Raw genomic sequence first — 20,418 nt, 5'->3', positions numbered from 1 at the left:
ATTTGAACATTTATCTTGCCATTTGGTGCCACACACACACACACACACACACACACACACACACACACACACACACACACACACACACACACACACACACACACACACACACACACACACACACACACACACACACACACACACACACACACACACACACACACACACACACACACACACACACACGTTCCAAAATTGAATCTGCACACTACAGTTATTTCACTTGCAGTACTGTGCTCCAGTTCCATCAGTCAAATCTTACTGACTTCCAAGTTCCAACAAGCTTCCCAGTGGTCATTCATCACAATGTCACTCCAATGCTGACTCTGGTCTCTTGCATGTCATGGTAATGTATTCAAAGCATTTGTGTGTATGTGTATGTGTTCACACATGTAGTGTGGCCCATGTGTGTAGCTACATTGCATATGTACTGGTGTGTTCATGCATGTGCATACTGTGTGTGCATGTTTCCTTGTGACAATTGCTGATGGGTAAATCAGAGATTGGATTGGTGAGCAGCAATTATTTTGGGGGGCGAGGGGGGGGGGGGTCGTTGTGAAAGATTTACGCAGGAGATTTGAAGGATTTGCAACAAAGTTGTACCACTTACTAAAACATACGGACATCTGTAACTCAGTGAATGAGTTTAAGCTACATGGATCATTAACCGTAATCTGAAAGTGTGCTTAAAAAGGTTAAAACTTTATCAAACTTTCACAGTGGACAGGACCTCAGGTGGTCTAGCTCTGCTGTTCTTATCTGTAGCAGAAATACTGTACAATGTGTACTGTACATGAAGAGGGCTCCTATAACCAGGGCAGCACCGCACACAAACAGAAGGTCTATATGGAAACCAAACAGGTAGACCAACAGCACTGTGGCAATCACACAGGACAGTGATATGGCTAACGTTTTGACAATGTTGTCAGTATACTTCACCACCACAGCCACCAGGAGGCCCCCAAACGCCTGGTTGAAAATGACGACCATCGATTTGTGTAACAAAAGAAGAACCCATTAACGGAGACCGTTGCTCTGTCTTGAAAAAAGTTAAGTATATCCACAACTTTCCAACATCCCATCGTGCATTGCGCAGAATGTGGAGGCAGCTTCCGGCGCCGCAGCCGAGAGTAATCTACAAGCTCACAGCGGTTGCATCTGCGACGCGACATGAGCTTGTATGTCTGCTGTTAACGGGAAGTGTCCCGCAAATAATGCTACAGTAAATTCTCACGGAAACAGGTGGATAAAAATGTGTTTCAAAGTCATGACAAATAATAATTATCTTTGAAGGGCTGTGGGGGGAGGTGGGCAGTGCTGTGTTATACCTGTAACGCACGTATACGGCATCTGCTGTCGGAAATACAAATATGAATAGCGTCTGCCCTCGTGAACCTTTCAAAGTAGCGTTTTTTTTATTTATTTTTTATCATTTTTATCCCACGATTTTGCAACCCATTTTCACCCAGTGCCAATTGCCTATGTAATCCTGGGCTCTGCTCTCCCTCTGCCGCGCCTGGGGAGACAACGGACTGACCTCATGCTTCCTTCAATGCATGAGTAGTCCAAGTTGTTTCTTTTCACCTGACAGGGGGGATTTTCCCCGGGATGGACGTAGCGCGTGGAAGGAACACGTTCCTTTCCCCTCCATCAAGCGACCCAGCTGGCCAGGGGGAGGCATTATTGAGACCAGGATTACTGCATGTTTTTGTGAGGGTATCAACCCTAGGAGACACGGGGAGAACATGCAAACTCCACACAGAAAGGCCCTATCGCCGACCCCACCTAGGGTGTGGGCACTGATGACGCGGAGGGAGAAACACGCCTCCAGCACCCACAGCGTCCCCCGGTGGGAATCGAAGCCAGGACCTTCTATGTGAGGTGAAGCGCTAACCACTGCACCACCGTGCCCCCCAAAGCCGCCCCCGAATAGCCGCGGATCATAGATTATACTATGCCCTCAAAAGAAGTCTAGAACACACCACTGGGTAGGGTGTCCCCTGAAGGCAGTGAAATCATTATTCTAGCCAGAAGATGGCGATGCACTCTAGATCTGATTCTGACAACATCACTGAAACTCACTGAAACTGAGCATATCAGGTGAAGTGTTTAGCGCCTCCCAGAAAACTGCTCTCAGCCGGAAATGTGTTTTGCACAAATCCGCCTCCTGGTGGTGCTATAACAAGGCCCATGTGAAAGGCTTGGGGCAGCTGGTACTGCTCTGGCACCCGGGGAGTGTGCATACTCGCTGCCATCGTGCCAACGGCGCCAGAGAATAGCCTATTGCAGAGAGTCTAAACGGGTGGGACTTCCGTCGTATGCATTTCCCCCAGAAACTACCTTCTTCAACCAATCACAACACACGTTTCATTCTAGTAGAATGTAAACAGATTTGTTAAGCGTCATCGTCATTTCCTTGAGCGTTTCCTCTGCCAAATTCCAGTACTTCCCTTTAGACAATCAACTGGGTACAGTAGGTCTTGCCCAGTTTGGTGACAAGGTAATTGACAGCAGTCCATGAGCACATGCCTACATTAAGTACACCTCAACTCAAAAAGAAAATAATTCGAAAGATTCCACAAAATAAAAGCACAACACAAACAAACTAACTGTAAAACTTTACACAACAGTCAATATGCATGTGCCTGTTTGTTTTCACCTTAATGAGAGGGATGTTCTCACCACCGGCTAGGATTGACTTTGGAAGAGAAGTGCACAAGGCATGGCACGGTAATACTACAATAGGAGATATGGATAATCTTAATTATTAATTATAAGGACGCAAGATAGTTGTACCTGAGGTAATGCAGCTACCATCTGGTGTTATTTATTCATAATAGTCCTCTCATCTCCGTTAATAAAAACTAAAATTCAGAGGGTGAATGAGATTGATTGCATCCTAGATGTCCTTGTGGTTCATAAAATTGCATCAATTTAAAATATTAATACTTAGGAAGAATGATTTGTGTCCATCTTGTCCTTCACGTATGTTGTTCATCTTTTGCCTTGATATAATCTGAGTCATTTTGCATTTTAAGAGTCAAGTTGCGATGGCTTAGGCCTGGTATCTATTGTTTTAGTACAGGGTATCTATTGTTTTCAGTACAGCTTGGTCCTTATCACACAAGCAGCTTCTCTCTTATCGTGACTACGGTATAACTATGGTCATATCCCTTTACCACGTCCTACCTGTGTGTCTAAAGTGCTTCTCCCTGTGATATCATCTAATTAAAGCACAACCACCACCACCTTGAAACAAGTGTCTCTGACTCCATTTACCTCTTCAATTAGATTGTTCCAGAATTCCTTGACAATACCTGTCCCCACTAGTAAAAATAGTGCTAACTTTGAGTGACTGCAGCTTCTTGCAGCAGTGAAGTGCTGCTTTATTTACTCTTAAGGAGCGCAGAGCAACGTTTTGGTGAGCAGGCATATGGAGAACAGAGATGAAGCATGTCAGATGCATGGAACAGAGATGGCAAACTGGTTTGTAATTAAGGATTTAAAATTCACTTGTGCTCCTGCGCTCCACAGGCTGATATACTCCTGTAACAGCGCCAACAAAAACATCTCTAAATGTGCAGTAGGAGCAATTGATTCCCTGATAAATAGCCTAAACTGTACATACTGCACTGCTGTGTTCACAGCTATGCTTCACTGCTGCGTTCACAGCTATGTTTCTAACTGTATGCTCTCTCTCTCTCTCTCACCGTCACACATGCTTTCCCCCCTGCACACAACCTGCAGACCTTCTTGGACTGGCCATTTGGGAGTGTACCATCACCCTTCCCCAACATCACCCAACACTGCCAAGCTTTTTGAGCGGTGGTCACACCGTCTCCATAGAGTGGCCGTGTGTGTAGGTATGTTTGTTTGTATGTGGGTGGGTCTGTATGTAGCCTCAAGCCTGTGGTGTAGTACCTTTTATGACCACACATGTTAAGGGAGGGGCGCTGTTTTCAGGCCAGGCCAGGCCAGGCACACACACACACACACGCGCACACACACACACACACACACACACAGGGGGGAAGGGGGGAGGGGTTGGTGGGTAAACCACCGCTCAGTTCACACGGGTGTGATTTTTCCATGAGAGAGATCAGGTTTTAGACAAATTATGGTGTGCTGAAAGGGAAAGAGAGACAGAGGTTTTTTGGAGAGAAAGAGAGAGTCAGAGAGAAATGGCGAGAGAGACAGAGTCCGAGACAGAAGCTGCTTTCTCATTTGAACACTGGGAAATGTCTGGGGAATTAGGTTGAGACATTGTCCGGTGTTGGCTCTTAATAAATAAATAAATGGTGCATTTATATAGCGCCTTTATCCAAGGAGCTTTACAGAGATTGTGCATCACATTCACCCATTCACACACATTCATAAACCGATAGTAGAGTAAACCATGGACGGCACTAACCTGCTCACCAGGAGCAACTAGGGGTTAGAGTCTTGCTCAAGGACTCTTCGACACTAACTCTGGGGGAGCCCAGGATCGAACTGGGAACCCTTCGGGAACCCTCCGTGTTCTAAGACAGAAACTCTACCCATGAGCAACTGCCGCCCCACACACATGTACAGTAGCATGCAACAGGAGAATGTCCGTTTCAGAATCAGATGCGTTCACACATGAAGGTAAATAGCATGAGGGTCGGTGTCATGGTAGACGCACGCATTAGCTACTCCCACTTAAATATAACAGCGTGAGGGAGATGCGAGGATCAAATGCAATACTCTTTTACTCCCTTCCACAGAACATGACAGAAAAGCACATTGAATTCTTTGAAATGCGGTCTCCCATTGATGGACCTGGATACAAAACACAATCGAGACATCTCTCCTACAATAGTAAGCCTAATGCAGACAACAAGCTACAACCTACTTTTCATCAAAACGAGCCGTCCTCAGAGCTGGACAAATAACATTGGTTTCTATGTACAGACTAGTGCACACTGCACAGGGAAGCACAGGTATTGGTCATTATCTACAATTACTAAAGAAGAGACATTTATTTCGCTTATCAGCCATCGATCTGTGAATATTTCATACTCAAAAAACACTAATAAAAAGCAAAATGAAAATGGATTTCAGTTAAACTGTATCTCTCTCCAAGTGTGTGAGACAGACAGACAGAAGTCAGCAACTCCAAAGCAACAGGTAGAGGGCAGAAAGAATTGTAGCTGCTTTGTCGGCATGATTATCTCACAATGAGGGTCAAAGGCAGGTCACACAATATACAAGAGGGTCAGTAAGGGGAGTAAATTAGAGAGTCCCAACCATTGACAGAGTGTAGTCTAGTAGCTTTACACGCAACAACTGGGCTCCTCTGACGGAGACCACCAAAGTGAGTGCTCAGGAGCCTCAGTCAGATGTGGGTTTATGTATGGCTGACTGCATGGGATGCCCCAGGGGGGCGTCGCCTCCGCTGGAACATGAAATCAATGAAACCGTCACGCAATCACTCCACCGTTTGTTGTTCCAATTAAGTGTTTTCAGCAGTAAGACTAACATGAAACATGAAGATATCAACCCATCTGGATTGGAAACAATAAAGAGGCGAATATGCTCCAGCCTGCTGGTTGAGATACAGTGCTGCATTTGATGTTTACCCCACTGTTTTGGGTAGGTCATTCTAGGCAAAACGATTTTCAAAAGATTGCACAGATAGCCTATAAAGGACTTAAGTGGTTAATGACACAAAATATTGTTTTCCTCAAACCAAACAGCTCTTCAAAGCAGATCAGATCCTTGCAGTATTTACAGTATGCAGCTCAGCTGCTTGCCCTGTGCGTGCACAATGTGGTCATCAGTTTCAAGAAAGAAACTTGGGTAAATAACCCTTAAAGAGGTGGTGCCATAGTTTTGTATATGCGTCTCTGGAGTTAACATTACTCTAATAGACCCCCAGGTGTGGTTATAATATGCATTTATGTCTTCCCTGGGTATTTTTGGTTACTTCCTGAAAGCCTCCGAGTCAAAAGGTCCAATTCAAATACACTGATTTAATGAGATGATAAAATCATCCCCTCACCCTTTTTACCATACAACAACACTGTGGGTGTGGCTAACTTCAGCAGGGTCACCAAGTGACAAGTGACAACCAGGCAAACTTAATGAACAGGTGGGTGTGGCCACATAAAAACATACTTTTAACACTTTCTGTACACTTTTTTGAAGAAAATTCTCCTCCAAGTACAATACCTGATGATTATGTTGTAGGGGGAAAAGATTACGACACAATGTACTTTAATACCTGACTCTCATTCTGTGTTCAATTATCTAAAAGTTAGCCTAAAAGAATACGATGACTTTGCTGTGTATTAGCTGCAATCCGTGGACAACCTTTTGCAGCAGGCAGCCTATGGTAGATTGCTTATGGCATGTATTGCATACTGTATGTAATGGCATGTATTAGTAATGGCCTGGGCACGTGCTCCCTCTGTCTAATGGTTTTTCAACAGTGAATTTTCTTCTATCTTTCATTATTTCTTTTACCAACAAACTATAGTTGGAGTAGCAGATTGTTGATTACTTGCCAAGATGAATAGCAGAGTAGGTACAGCAGATAAATCTACTTAACACCCAAAAAACAATCAAACATATAATTTTCGGGAATGTCTGTCTGAGTGAGTGTCTGTCTGTCTGTCTGAGTGTCTGTCACAGCGTTTCTCCTCAGTGGCTGGAGCAATTGATCTGAAATCGCATCACCATAAGCATATGAACACACCTGACATAACTGTGAAGCCCGTTTGTCACTTTCACAAATCATATGCTGTATATTAGCATTTTTATGGTGTATCTACTATCTATTCTGCATCTAGCATGAGGCATATCTATTCTGCATCTAGCATGAGGCAACATGTTTAACCAGCTCTGTGTGTGTGTGTGTGTGTGTGTGTGTGTGTGTGTGTGTGTGTGTGTGTGTGTGTGTGTGTGTGTGTGTGTGTGTGTGTAGGCGGGCGGGGGTGGGGGGGGGGGGGTGTTGTCTGGCCCTGTTACAGATGTTGTCCAAAAATCATGCAGATCGGTACACAGTATCTCTGTAGCCATTAAACGAAACGGGTATTTCTTACATTGATGCTCCTACATATTATCATGCAAGCACCAGTTAAAGTTACTTTCCATCCCTCATATACTGTGTGCACAGTGCACACCCCATAACCCACACACTGCACATCATTTCGGAGCTCATATCTTTGAACGGGTAAGGGCTAGTCTAAACTAATTTCACTACCACACTAAAATCACTACCACAACTCTCCTTCAGATTCATCATCAGCTGTACCAGGGAGCCTCCAGTGTATTCACACCTGCATATTGTTCCCCTGGTTAGAACCATAATGCATAATGCCAGAGGTGTGTCCAATCTGCTGTGGACCTGTTGCAGAAAGTGTCATGATGATGCGACATGCCATTGCGTGTCGGGGTTACCAGTGATGAGAATAATCAAATGAATGTATCGGGTTGACAACGAGTAAACAGCAGACAGACAATCTGCTTGAGTCACACACCTACAATACAAGCTGTGCACAAGGGTGCAAATCTCCCAAAGGAAACACACAGTAGGGAACTCGCAACACAACAGCGTAGGAGGGGGAAAGCATCTATCAGCACACATCAAATAATGTAACCCACAGAGGAATAAGGACATGGACCCAGACACCTTATAGCACTCAGCAAACACAGTACGAATGAAGAATCACAAGGCTCTCTCCACAGGAGAAGAGATATTAAACAAGATGAGCGATAATGCACTCACGGTTCTGAAGTCGCTGTGGCTACATTCCTGGCCTTGGTAACGGCAGTACAGCATCATGTCCTTCAGGTCGTGTCCAACCCGCTCAATGAACTCCTTCATGCCGAAGGCCTTGGGTCTATAGGCGGTGAAATTGGCCTTGTCCTGAAGGAAGGCCAGCACGTCGGGCTCGGCCAGGTGAGGCTGGGGGATGGCCAGGTGCACGTCCAGCAGGGCCAGCAGCTCTCCGGCGTGGTACAGGTCGTTGCGCGTGAGCCGGCTGAAGCGGTACGCGTTGAGGTTGCAGACGGTGACGACGGGGAACACCAGGCTGCCCGACACCACCGCGTCCATGCTGGTCACATGAGGGTAGGACAGGAAGTAGGCCAGACGCTCGGTGCTCTCCACGGCCAACAGTCCCAGGCAGGCCAGCAGAGCGGCTGCCCAGAGCAGCCGCCGGGCGCTAGGCTGACCGTAAGGGAAGATGAAGCGCAGGCCGTGCAGGGAGCTGGTGTGAGCGAAGGCCTGCCAGGAGGTGGGCTGCAGACTGGAGGTCTCCTGGCTCCCCTCACTACCACAACTCTCCTTCAGATCCATTCTCCTTCAGCCCTCCAGCCCCGTCTGTACCAGGGAGCCTCCAGTGTATTCACACCTGCATAGAGAGGAAGAGAGAGACGGATGAACGATGGATGAAAGTCAATGAATGCCCTACATAAATGAAACAGAGATGCCCAGGCAGCATGCCTGGCTGTATGGATAACTTTCCCACCAAGTAGAGTGAGCAAGAGAGAGAGAGAGAGAGTAAAACAGAGGGGCAATGTAAGAGGGGGGAAAGACACTAAGAGACAGAAATACACTGACACCTAAAGTGAATGACAACAAATACCCTACAGGTCCATTTGGGTCCATTTGTACACTCTTCCACGTTAAAATGAACGCTGAGGATTTTACTGTGTAGGAAACCACTTACAGAGAACTGAGAGAATTATACAACATGGAGCCAAGCCATACCAACCCAAGAAGTGAGAGTAGGAAGAACGCTGAGGCATAGACCTCCAGATCCCAAGCAATGACTAAACTCCCTCATGGCATCCCTCTCCTCCAGTCCCCACCCCCCACTTTCTCAATCACTCCCTTCAGTTGAGAGAGTCACTGTGGATGCCAGCCTGACTGTGGCTTCCTACTACACGCCCTCCTTGCCCCAGAACACACACACACCGTCATCTGTCCCTCCTGTTGCCCCAACCTGTGCTGTGTTTGTTTTCGTTGACACAATCCCAGAGGTAGTTAGGTCCAATGTGACACAGGAAGCAAACAAGAGTCACTAAAAGCCAATCAAAGCTGTCTCTGTTTATATCAATGCCCCTGCTTTGCACTCAGTCACAGTCAAAAGAACAACTCATACACACACACACACACACACACACACACACACACACACACACACACACACACACACACACAAGATCGCTCGCTTGCACGCACATCCAGATTTCAGGATCTCCCTGCCCAGTTAATGACAAGGCTAAGCACCTCTCGTTCAGCGTAGCGAGATGACATCCAGCCAGTGCGAGGTCTGAGAGAGCGTGTGTGCGTGTGAAACAGAGAGAAGGAGAGAGAGAGAGAGAGAGAGAGAGAGAGAGAGAGAGAGAGAGAGAGAGAGAGTGAGTGTGTGTGTGTGTGTGTGTGTGTGTGTGTGTGTGTGTGTGTGTGTGTGTGTGTGTGTGTGTGTGTGTGTGTGTGTGTGTGTGTGTGTGTGTGTGTGTGTGTGTGTGTGTGTGTGTAAAAGAGCGTGAGAGAAAAGGAGAGAGGTGGGGTGAGGAGAGAGAGAGAGAGAGAAAGAGAGAGAGGTTGAGAGGGACAGAGAGCGAGCCGCAGATGATCAGAGCCGCCGGTTAGCTGTGCATGCCAGTCCAAACTCCTCCTGTTTTCTTCTGGCCACATACATCCTCTTATCCACCTCTTCCCAGCTCATCTGTGGCGGCAGTGAACTACAGTGAAGACGAGAGATTGGAGGCACACACGCGCTTACGCAGAGAGAGAGAGAGAGAAAGTGAGAGAAGGATCGAGCAAAAGGGAACGGGTGGGAGAGAGACAGAGATAGAGGGGGGGCTGGGGGGGCAGACGTCACACAAAAACGTTCTCCCTGCCGGCTTTCTCCACAGTAAAAACTCGTATTGAATCTGTTTCTCTTTCCTCTGTTCGTTCTCATTTGTCTTTTAGCCCGCCTGTTCTTCATTTCTCCCTCTTTCACCCACTAGTGGAGTGATGGATGGAAGCAAGATGGAAATTGTCGAATAGATGGATGAAGAGGGAAAGGTGTGGGGATGGGGTGTGGGGGGGTGGGGGGGTGTCATGTGCGAGGAGATGTAGAGGGTTAGTAATAAATGGGAAGTAGGGAATTAGCAGAGCAAGAGAGAGAAAGTGAGAAGGAGTCTCCGTGCCAGGCTGTGATAATAAACGTTGTGCCTTGTGGGTTTGGTTTGCATGGCAGTGTCACCGCTGAGAGAAATGATGCAGAACCACACTGTCACATGAGGTTTATGACAAAGATGTAAAGGGAATTATATGAAAGCTCTGTGAGTGTGAGTGAGTGTGTGTGTGTGTGTGTGTGTGTGTGTGTGTGTGTGTGTGTGTGTGTGTGTGTGTGTGTGTGTGTGTGTGTGTGTGTGTGTGTGTGTGTGTGTGTGTGTGTGTGTGTGTGTGTGTGTGTGTGTGTGTGTGTGTGTGTGTGTGGGCATTCACGCATAGTGATTTTTAGTATTCGAATTATTCGACCTCAAAGTATTTGAATAGTCGAATATTCGACAGGACTGGCCAAACTGTCAAATATTAAGTAAGCAAGAGGCGAAAATTGTGAAAATAGCCGGTCTACATGCTCACAACGCCTCACGTTGCGAGGCGTTGTGAGCATGTAGATCGTCTATTTTCACAATATTTATCTGTGGAACCGAGTCACATTAAATGTAATACCTACAATTCCAAGTGCTTGTCAGGGTGGGGGTCCCCACTCCCCAGTTCAAATATGTTTATTTTGGGGGTCACGGCCTAAAAAGGTTTGAGAACACCTGGTATAGAGCATTAACAAACTCATCCACCAGGGGCATTGACAACTCATTCTTATGACTTCGTCGAACAACGTTGAATAGTGACTTTGCTATTCGAATATTTGGTGAATGCCCTAGTGTGTGTGTGTGTGTGTCAGTGTGTGTGTGTGTGTGTTGGGTGGGGGGGGGTACATTTGCAAACAACAGCGTCTATCAACTGAGATGTGGCTAGCAGTTCCTAAAGAGATGCAACAACGCAGCTGAAGATAACATAAGGAGGAGAGTGAGAATAGTGCGAGGCTGCTACATGAGAAGATAAAAGGAACAAAATTACTTCATTAGCCGTAGTCAAGTAGAAAATGGGGTCATCCTACATAAGTCTAATATTGATCATATCAGACCATTTACAGTATATATACACTCATCTTATACTTGGAGAATCAACTCAGCCCCTGTAAACACAGAGATCAAACAAAGCATAGCATGTATAACACAGCTTTCGTCATGCATTCATGCAGTCCTTTTGTAGAGTAGAGTTCAATTGTTTTCTTTGTAGATTCAAATGGCATGTAATTTTAATCAGCAACGCTGATTAATCTCCAGTAGAACCTGGCCTGCAAGGCAGCCAAATCTTCACTCACTTAATACTGCAATAATAACCACTATAGCTTTTAATTATTATGTTCCAAGTTTTATGTATTTTATTTAGAAACATAAAATACTATATTTAGTGACATATTCAGTCCGGTACAGTATGGTCCCATGCAATTGCTGGTTCAAAAATATAAATAATAAGTCCCTAATTGTGTCTTGTGTTTTATAAATATAAAAGAATTGTTGTTTTATGTGGTGATGAAGTCATATCATTTAACATGATTGCCATGTTAAATGATACTGTATGTAATGATGTAATGACTGTTCCAGTGGGGGTAACTTAAAACGATATCTATGGTTCCTCTTCAAATGAGAATGCATCATGGCAGGGATGATGACATCAAAGATAGGTGCTTGTTTCAGTGTTCTAGCTTTAGGAGGAGAGATATGTTCACAAAATACTAAAACATAAGGTAAGTGATATTTTTGTGAGAAATGGCTTTATATTCTGATAGTAATCATTGCTATGGAGCAGCGGTCTTCAACTGATTTTGACCCAGGGACCACCATCCTGACTAAGAGCAACCTGCATGGGGACCACCACTATTGTGTCGGGTGGGTCATACACAGACCCACCTGACACGATAGTGGTGGGGGAGGGGTTCATGCACCATTACATGGGTTAAGATCCTTTTTTTTCCTTCCTTGTTACTTAGAAATCAGTATGTATCACACTATCACAGGTAGGGATGCAAATTATTGATTAATACATTAATTGATAGTTGATAACCTTATCAATAGCCAGGGACCACCTGCAATACCTAGCTACCACCGGTTGAAAACCCATGCTCTATAGAGTGTTTAGTAACACGAGTCTCCCAGTCCCTGTCTCTTCATCTATTTAGGAAACAGAAAATTACAAGTTGGGATACCAATTTTATCCAATCAGGAGAGAGAACTCACACAGGCTACAGGATAGGCAAGTGAAATGGAGGGACATATACACTGGAAGTGATGACACAAAATATTAGCAGACAGAATTGGAACTGGAACGCATATATAAAATTCAAGCTAATAAATGGGTGCTCTCTCCTGTTTAGCTGAAAGTGGAAACCTACCTACAATGTGATGCTGGAGTCGGCTGAAAAAATAATTATATTATTCAATATAAGGCTTCAATTCATTAAACAGTATTTGGATCCTTTTGAAAACATATATTTGAATAAAATCTAAAATCTAAAACCAGTTCCCATCATTGTCCTTGCCACACACACTGCATAATGAAAAGGTTTGCCTATTTTGTATTAAATTAGGCACTTTATACATTATGCACCGAACAGAAATACTTTAAAACATTTCTGAAAACAGTGCTCAACTCAAACTAGAATTGTACCACCAAACAACTGTTACAGAGCTAAATTGAAGTAGGAGACCTAAGTACACACTCTCTCTCTTTCTCTGTCTCTCTCTTTCAGAATTAAACTATACTGCGTTCCTCCCCTATGAATGCTGTGGTCCCTGACAGCTGCTGGGTTTATTGGCTTCCCAACAACTCAATTAAGCAAATCTCCACTTCCTCACTAAGGTAATGACTGTGGTTTTCCAGGGATTAGGAGTCGCTAGGGTTCAAGATAAGTCTTTATTGTATGCTCAACAAACATCATCCGTCTTGTTTAGATTAAATTCAAACACGATAAACTTTTTAGATTCTCTAGATCTAAGAGGATCCCTTATAAGCCTTCCTTTATTTTCACTTGGCTTAGTTATCTGAAGACTGTTCATACAGTAAATTAAAGGAGTAGTTCACTCCCAAAATGACTTTTTTCTATTGATTACTCACACCATGGAGAGGAGACAACTTCAATAATTTATTTTTGTATTTGTCACATTCCTAAGACAAAAAATGTATTATAGTAAATAATCAGATTATTAGGAATGTGACAAATACAGTACAAAAAATATTATTGAACTCAAGTCTCCATGGCGTGAGTAATCAATAGGAAAAAAAAAGTCATTTTGGGGGTGAACTACTCCTTTAAGTATATAGCTTCATTCTTTACTATTTTTATTTTACAATCTAGTGTAAACAAATGACCATCTTTTTTTTTTTTTATAATTTTTATCCCACAATTTTTGTAACCCATTTTTTCACCCAGTGCTAATTGCCTATGTAATCCTGGGCTCTGCTCTCCCTCTGCCACGCCTGGGGAGACAACGGACTGACCTCATGCTTCCTTCTATGCATGAGGAGTCCAAGTTGCTTCTTTTCACCTGACAGTGGAGATTTCCCTGGTTTGGACGTAGCGCGTGGAAGGAACACGTTATTCCAACCAGTTCCTTTCCCCTCCATCAGGCGCCCCGGCTGGCCAGGGGGAGGCATTATTGAGACCAGGATTACGTGCATGTTTTTGTGAGGGTATCAACCCTAGGAGACACGGGGAGAACATGCAAACTCCACACAGAAAGGCCCTATCGCCAACCCCACCTAGGGTGTGGGCGCTGATGACGCGGAGGAGGAACACGCCGCCAGCGCCCGGCGCCCACAGCGTCCCCCGGCGGGAATTGAACCCAGGACCTTCTAGCTGTGAGGCAAAGCGCTAACCACTGCGCCACCGTGCCCCCACAAATGACCATCTTGATTTTAAATAGACTTTGTATTAAACAGTCAGGCTAAACTACTGAGAATGAAATTCAAGCTCCCTCAATGTCATGAAGTACTTAATACTTATACAGGCTAATGTATTCTGGCTTGTAGAATGAGCTTTTTCAAATTCTACCCCAGATGAATATAATTGTCTGCAACAGTGCAACTACCATGTACAGTTCCCTCGATATATGTACTTGGACTTAATTCTTTGATCTACAATTACTCAGTGGCCCAATTCACAGGGGTTTTAGCCTTATAGTTAGGCCAGAGTCAGATTGCATAAAATTACTTTTGTGCATGGTTAAGCTTTCACTCGACTCCTGAACCCATTCATATGAATTGTAATGCCACACCATCATCATTCAGCAGCTGACCACCACAACCCCTTGAGACCTACTCTGAGAGACACCGATACACAAGCAAACAGACATTACTTATTGAACTGGTTCATTAGTAACATACTTCCCGCTGCTGTCATGACAGCTTACGCTTTATTTATACTCCATCGCTCAACGGGTATAAATTAGTCTTTATTGCCATTTTGTTTTCTCATCCCTTCAGATGCACCAAATGTAATATATTGTATATCCAATTAAAAGATCGTGTGGGTACTTTGTCACGACTTGCAATATAAATCTCAAAAGTTAACTTTACTTTCCATCAAGGGTCTCTAAAACCAAGTAAATCACAAATGAAACTCAAGGGCATATTCTATTTTTTGTTTGTTTTTTAAACCATATTTGTTCTTCAAGCCATCCTAACAAATAATGATAAATAGCTCCTACCAGTAAATAAAAATCTCAGCGTAGAGGGGAAAAATGCCATTTTATGTACACTCCTGAAATTATAGATTCCATTTCAAAATAAGTGTTTAAATATATGCCGTTCTAACTTAGTAGTAGAAATCTCTGTGATCTAATTATCCACTCACAAGCTATAGGATGGAAGCAGCAGCAGAGAGGATGTGAACTGCTGCTCTCTGCTGGTGGAATACAATTACCAGACAATTAAAACTGTGCTCATAAAGATGGACAAAAAAAACTAATGGACAGTAATCAAACATTAGAGTTCACACATATAGATTTACTCTTCATATGTCTCTGATTGGCATCTTAATATTGCTAGCGGAGGATTACCTTGCTGGAAAATACTCTCTAAAGACTATATTTGTTCTGCCGTGACTCCTGGACATGCTGCTGCTCTCCCCAGACAGGTTAGGGTAGGATAAATACAGTTGGTCAGGCTGATCAAATGGCTTCAACTCTACAGACTGGCTGGCTGCCTCCCCAGTCCTCACAATCGAAAACACCTGACACGCTCTATTAATGCATGGTAAACAAGCTAGGCCACTGTTTATCCACTGGACTTAAAAGGTAAAATGAAGGCTACAACAGTTTCCACTAGAATAGTCATACCCAAAGGCAGTGATTTATGACTTTACAGCCAGCAAGATAGAGCCATGTCTACATGGCTATCCCAGCAAAACGCTTCATAAACCTTTAGCGTGAGTGAACCGTTTTGATTTACTACGGATCTTTGTTGCTTGCTTATGCTTACATCAACCTCCGACGTGCTTTGTCAGATTTCATCGTTTCTGCCAACGGGCACAGAGAGGACAAAGTGTATATGTCCCTCCATGAGACAATACAGTAGATGGGCTAAGACCACTGAGTCACACATGTATGACATTTAGTCACCACTGCAGTTACAGCAGAACCACACTATTTGTCTTCTGCACCATGGCCTTTAATGCCCTTTTAGGCTGTTTAATAATTTCCATTTTTCTTTGTACAGCGCTTTAACCATGTTAAGAAAGGTGCAGTAGAAATAAAGATTGTAACTATTAAATTACCCGTGGAGACCTTGTAGAAATGGTTCTTCAGGCTAAATGTTGGTATCGCTTCTGCTCTGCTTGTACCAGCTGGATCAACTAAGCAGCACTCACTGAACGTCATCCTGTGGAAAAGTGAAGCATGGAAGGACAGTTAGGACACAGGGATGAATAAATATCAGCCTACTATAGCTGGAGGGAGGAAAAGTGTCTTTTTCACTTTAGCAATGTCTAACAAATGCTTAAAGCTCCTATCATACCATAGCAGGGCAGAATCTAGACTTAGTAGTAGGCCTAGTAGTGGTAGTATAGAGGGTATGCACATGCATAAAATGAATGGCAAATCGTGTGGAAAATCGAGTGCCAATCTGCCAAAGTGAGTGTCAAAGAGTTTAACGTCGTTTAACACCGTTTAATGCAATCAGATAGGACTTTTCTTTTTGGATGTATGGGCTGTCAAGGCCAGAAAGTTGTTTTTTCCCACTCAGTAGATGCTCCCGCATAACTTCCGGGGATGATGATGTCACCCGCATACCCTCCATACAGTTGTATACCTGTAGTAGTATAGTAGTAGTAATAATAGATTCAATTTTTGGGGGGATTTTGCAGAACATGCTGGTTAATTTACAGCTAGTAATGCAGTTTGAGGTTACACAGCAGCGCTCACACAATCCAGTTCTCAAATCCAGTTTCTCTCTATCACTCATACGCACGTCGCACGCACTGCCAAAAAGCCACAACAGTATAGGGGTAGTTAGTAGTGGAGAGGTTTAACAATTAAGCAACATTTTCAACATGATGTAAAAGGTCCCCTATTGGCAAGGGTGCTATGACTTATTCAGACAGAAGGGGGTAACAGTTTCAACAGAGATTTGCAGTGTTCCCTATAAAAAGCTCCAATTTGTTCTCCAGCTATTTATGGGTTGCATTTGTAGTCCTACACCAGCCATTTTGAGGACAAACACGTGTTTTGATTAACGTAGAACATTGGTTCTATGCCAATAAGACAAATTGAACACCTGTGTTGGTCCTCAATATGGCCGGTTTAGGACTACAAATGCAACCCATATGAATACCACCAACATGTGGAACGCCCTTCTGCAAGCCTTAAAGGAGTGCAAATCGAAATTGGTATGAAAAGTCACCTTCAGGCGGCTGCCCCCATGTTTACACCCCCCCCCCCCCCCCCCCCCCCCTTTCTTCCCTTTTTCTGATTTTGTAATTGATGTTATCCTATGTAAAAAATACTATAGTATGCTCTATCCGTCTGTCTTTCAATGTTATGAGATACATAAAGTGGTTCCTGTGTAAATAAGCCATAAAGCTTACTAGGATCTGCTTTTAGTTGACCTTGTACCAGTGATTTGTGCTGTCATGAAACTGTAATTCTTTCTATTGCAAACTTCTAATAAACTCTTCAATCAAACAATTCAATCAATCAAACCCTCTCCTGAGCAACATTATACACTTCTCGGCCAAAAAAGGTGTAGCCTACTCAATTGAATCAAGTTCCTTCACATCTATATAAAAAATACATTCTGACCTGCACATACTTCTACATTGATGTAAAATCTGGCTGTGGCTGAGACTGGGAGATATAGACCTTGTGTATCCTCATGTGAAAGAAATAGGCTACATATAGGCTATATAAAAATAGGTCATATAGACAATCAAAAGTAGTTCGATATGATGCCAACCGTGCCATAAATAAAAGTAATGTTATGTTGATATGGCATACTGTCTATCAAGACAATGAAAACTTGGCTCTTCGTGTCAAAAAGGATAGAGCACCTCATTTAAATTGGCCATTTCCCTAAAATGTTATCCATGTAGTAGGCTACTAAAATATTGTGGAAAATGTTTTTAAGTAATGTGTAGAATACATGATTTAGAACATGCCAACAGCCCTACTCACAGTGCCAAAGAAGCCCACACATTGAAGGTGTCAAGTCCATTCTTGCCGTGACCATGGCATGGCCTAAACTCTTGCTGCCCAATTTTGTTTTGTTATTTTCGGTATGGTGAGCACTGAGCAGTGAGCACCATCTTCATAAGGTGAAGCAACCCATAAACGAGGCTTTACTTTAATATTTGCTAATATTTGTCAAACTGAACTGAACACGACTACTTGGTACGGTAGAAGTCAGACCACTTCTCCGCAGGACAGTTCTTTCCATAGAGTTCTTTCCCTCTTTCGCGCGCACTTCCTCTCTCCATCTTGAGTTCTTGACTACACACAGCTGTTGCAGGTGCGTTGATGATTGATAAGAGCTCAGACTCCGAATTTTCAGATGAAAAGCATGGTGCCCACTGCCCATTGATTGAAAACGTAGAATATTGCATAAAGGTACAGTTTCATGACAGTACAGTTCACTGGTATTAAAAGTCAACTAAAAGGAGATCCAAGAAAGCCTTTCGGCTTATAGAAACCTTTATATCATACTTGAATGACAGACGGATAGAACACAGTAGGCCTACTAGTATGCTGAGGATATCATTAATAGCAAAAGAAAAAATAGGAAATGCACTGGTAAAAAATGAAGAAAATAAATAAAATATATTTACAGTAGAAATACCTATCCTACATAATTACCACTACCGGTAGACTTAAATGATGTAACTTCTTAATTAGGTACCTGCATATTCAGCTCATCAGTTGTAGTGGGCGTGGTAAATAATTTAATTTTAAAATATGTTTTCACATAACATCAAAGCAAAGGTTTTGTGGTCATGCTTCACTGCAATCCTGGATGGCTTGGTTCTAGGCTTAACATAATTGTTAGCCTATAAATATTTTTGTAAAAGTCTATGGGGAAAATGAATGGGAGATTTTTTCCATATTCCACATCACGTGACAACAGCAAGCTCCCATAGCCGGGAGGGACGGCCACTTTGCAATTGGCTAGTTGGTCGCGAGGCAACCTTCTCCCACGGTTGGACTTGGACCCACATTTTTAGCCCCTGGTGGTTGATTATGAAAAGTAGTTTTGCTTTTAAGGTATATTAACCGATGTTGACTGACTGTGTAAATGTATTTCCTTTACAGAACAACAAAGGTGCTGGCTGAACTAATCTGTTACTCACTACAATCCGTTTTCAAATCGGGACATTGGGCAAACAGTGGTGGAAAAAGTAGGCTGATGTGTTATATGTAGAATAGAAATACAAATAAGTACAAAAGTGTTGGCATCAAAATATAAAAGTTAAAAGTAGGCCTACTGTAACAAGGGCACTTCTCACAAATAGGAGTGAGGGATCCTATAATAAACACATTAACCATAGAATATAGGCTACATGTATGCTGGACAATGTAAAGTACTGAACAAGGTAAGGTTCACCAATTAGGTATACGGTTTCAGAATGAACAGAACCAGAGGCTGATACAAAGTGTCAAGTTTTATTAAACCAGTAGAAAAATAGTTATGTTCAAATACAGAAGGGAAGAGGGGTTATTAGGCAACATTAATGATATCTTAAAATGGAACTATAAGCCCAAGGGCAAATGCGTGCTTATGGTGTGAGAGCCTACAGGGGCCTCTAAACTAAATACACAGCAAATTAATAAATCAAATCAGATAAATATGAAAAACTCAAAAACAAAGAAAGTAAATCAAGTAATTAGAGTATTTAACATATTTAGAGTAAACACATCAATCATATTAAAGAATGGCCCCATTACTGTAGGCCTATATGGCACATAGCCCGAAAGATAATCTCATTATAAAACCCAGTCACAACTAACAATATACTGTATGTATATGGCATGAGGGAAAAACAGTGAAAGGTTATATTATCTATTGGTTGGCTGCAATAGATAATATACCTCTGGTTACCCCTCAAAGAAATTCATTACCTTATACAAAATATACAATATGTGAAATACAAATTCCCAAACACACCCCATCAATACAGCTCTCACTGGATAGGCACAGCCACAGAAGTGGCTGTGGATCTGGTTAAACCAGGACCTGGAGGCTCTGTGAAGTACAGAGAATAATTAGGCCAATTGACCAACATTGTACCCATATCAAAAACCATCTTAAAACCCCTTCCCCTACCCTTTGTTGACTCTGGCAATGTTCAGCTCCCCCTTACAAAACATCAACCTGCCGACTCTGTAAATAGAATATAAAATGTAACAATGAATTATCAAAGCCTCAACATTAACTGCAATATTTCTTACCAAATGCTAGGCTGTACTACTCCTGCCTCCACACCAAACACTCTGGCTCAGGCTTCTGGCCAAAAAGAAGGCCTTGAACCCTGGCCAGCCCTATATGCACTCTGCCCTTAAAGGGCCAGTGCTACAGTGCCAAAAATAAAAGTAGTCATTAGGCAGAATATCCCCCCAGAATATAAAAAAACTTGAAAATATCATATCTACAGTAGATCTGCTATTTTCAAATGGCCGAAATGTATATATGGCTGAAGTGGTTAATGAATGTTTTGTAATACTAATCTAAATCTACTCAGTAGCTGTAACTAAAGTTTTCAAATAAATGTAGTGGAGTAAAAGAAGTACAATATTTGGATCCGAGATGTATTGGAAATTGGAAATACTCAAGTAAAGTGC

The 20,418-nt window shown here is 43.0% G+C and overlaps 1 protein-coding gene across 1 annotated transcript in view; it reads right to left on the bottom strand.

The window, feature by feature from the left end:
• The window catches only part of asic2 (acid-sensing (proton-gated) ion channel 2), a gene marked incomplete at both ends in the record, with an annotated part of 477,877 nt that extends 469,554 nt beyond the window's left edge, over nucleotides 1–8,323 (bottom strand). The window contains one exon of the mRNA XM_080723868.1: nucleotides 7,751–8,323. Coding sequence (XP_080579994.1) covers nucleotides 7,751–8,323 — 573 coding nt within the window. The remainder of the gene's footprint in view (nucleotides 1–7,750) is intronic.
• Nucleotides 8,324–20,418: the final 12,095 nt, after the last annotated feature.

The sequence above is a fragment of the Nannobrachium achirus genome, assembly GCF_963921795.1.
Source record: "Nannobrachium achirus genome assembly, chromosome: 4".
Classification (NCBI taxonomy): Eukaryota; Metazoa; Chordata; class Actinopteri; order Myctophiformes; family Myctophidae; genus Nannobrachium; species Nannobrachium achirus.
This window is presented reverse-complemented; position numbering and strand designations above follow the sequence as displayed.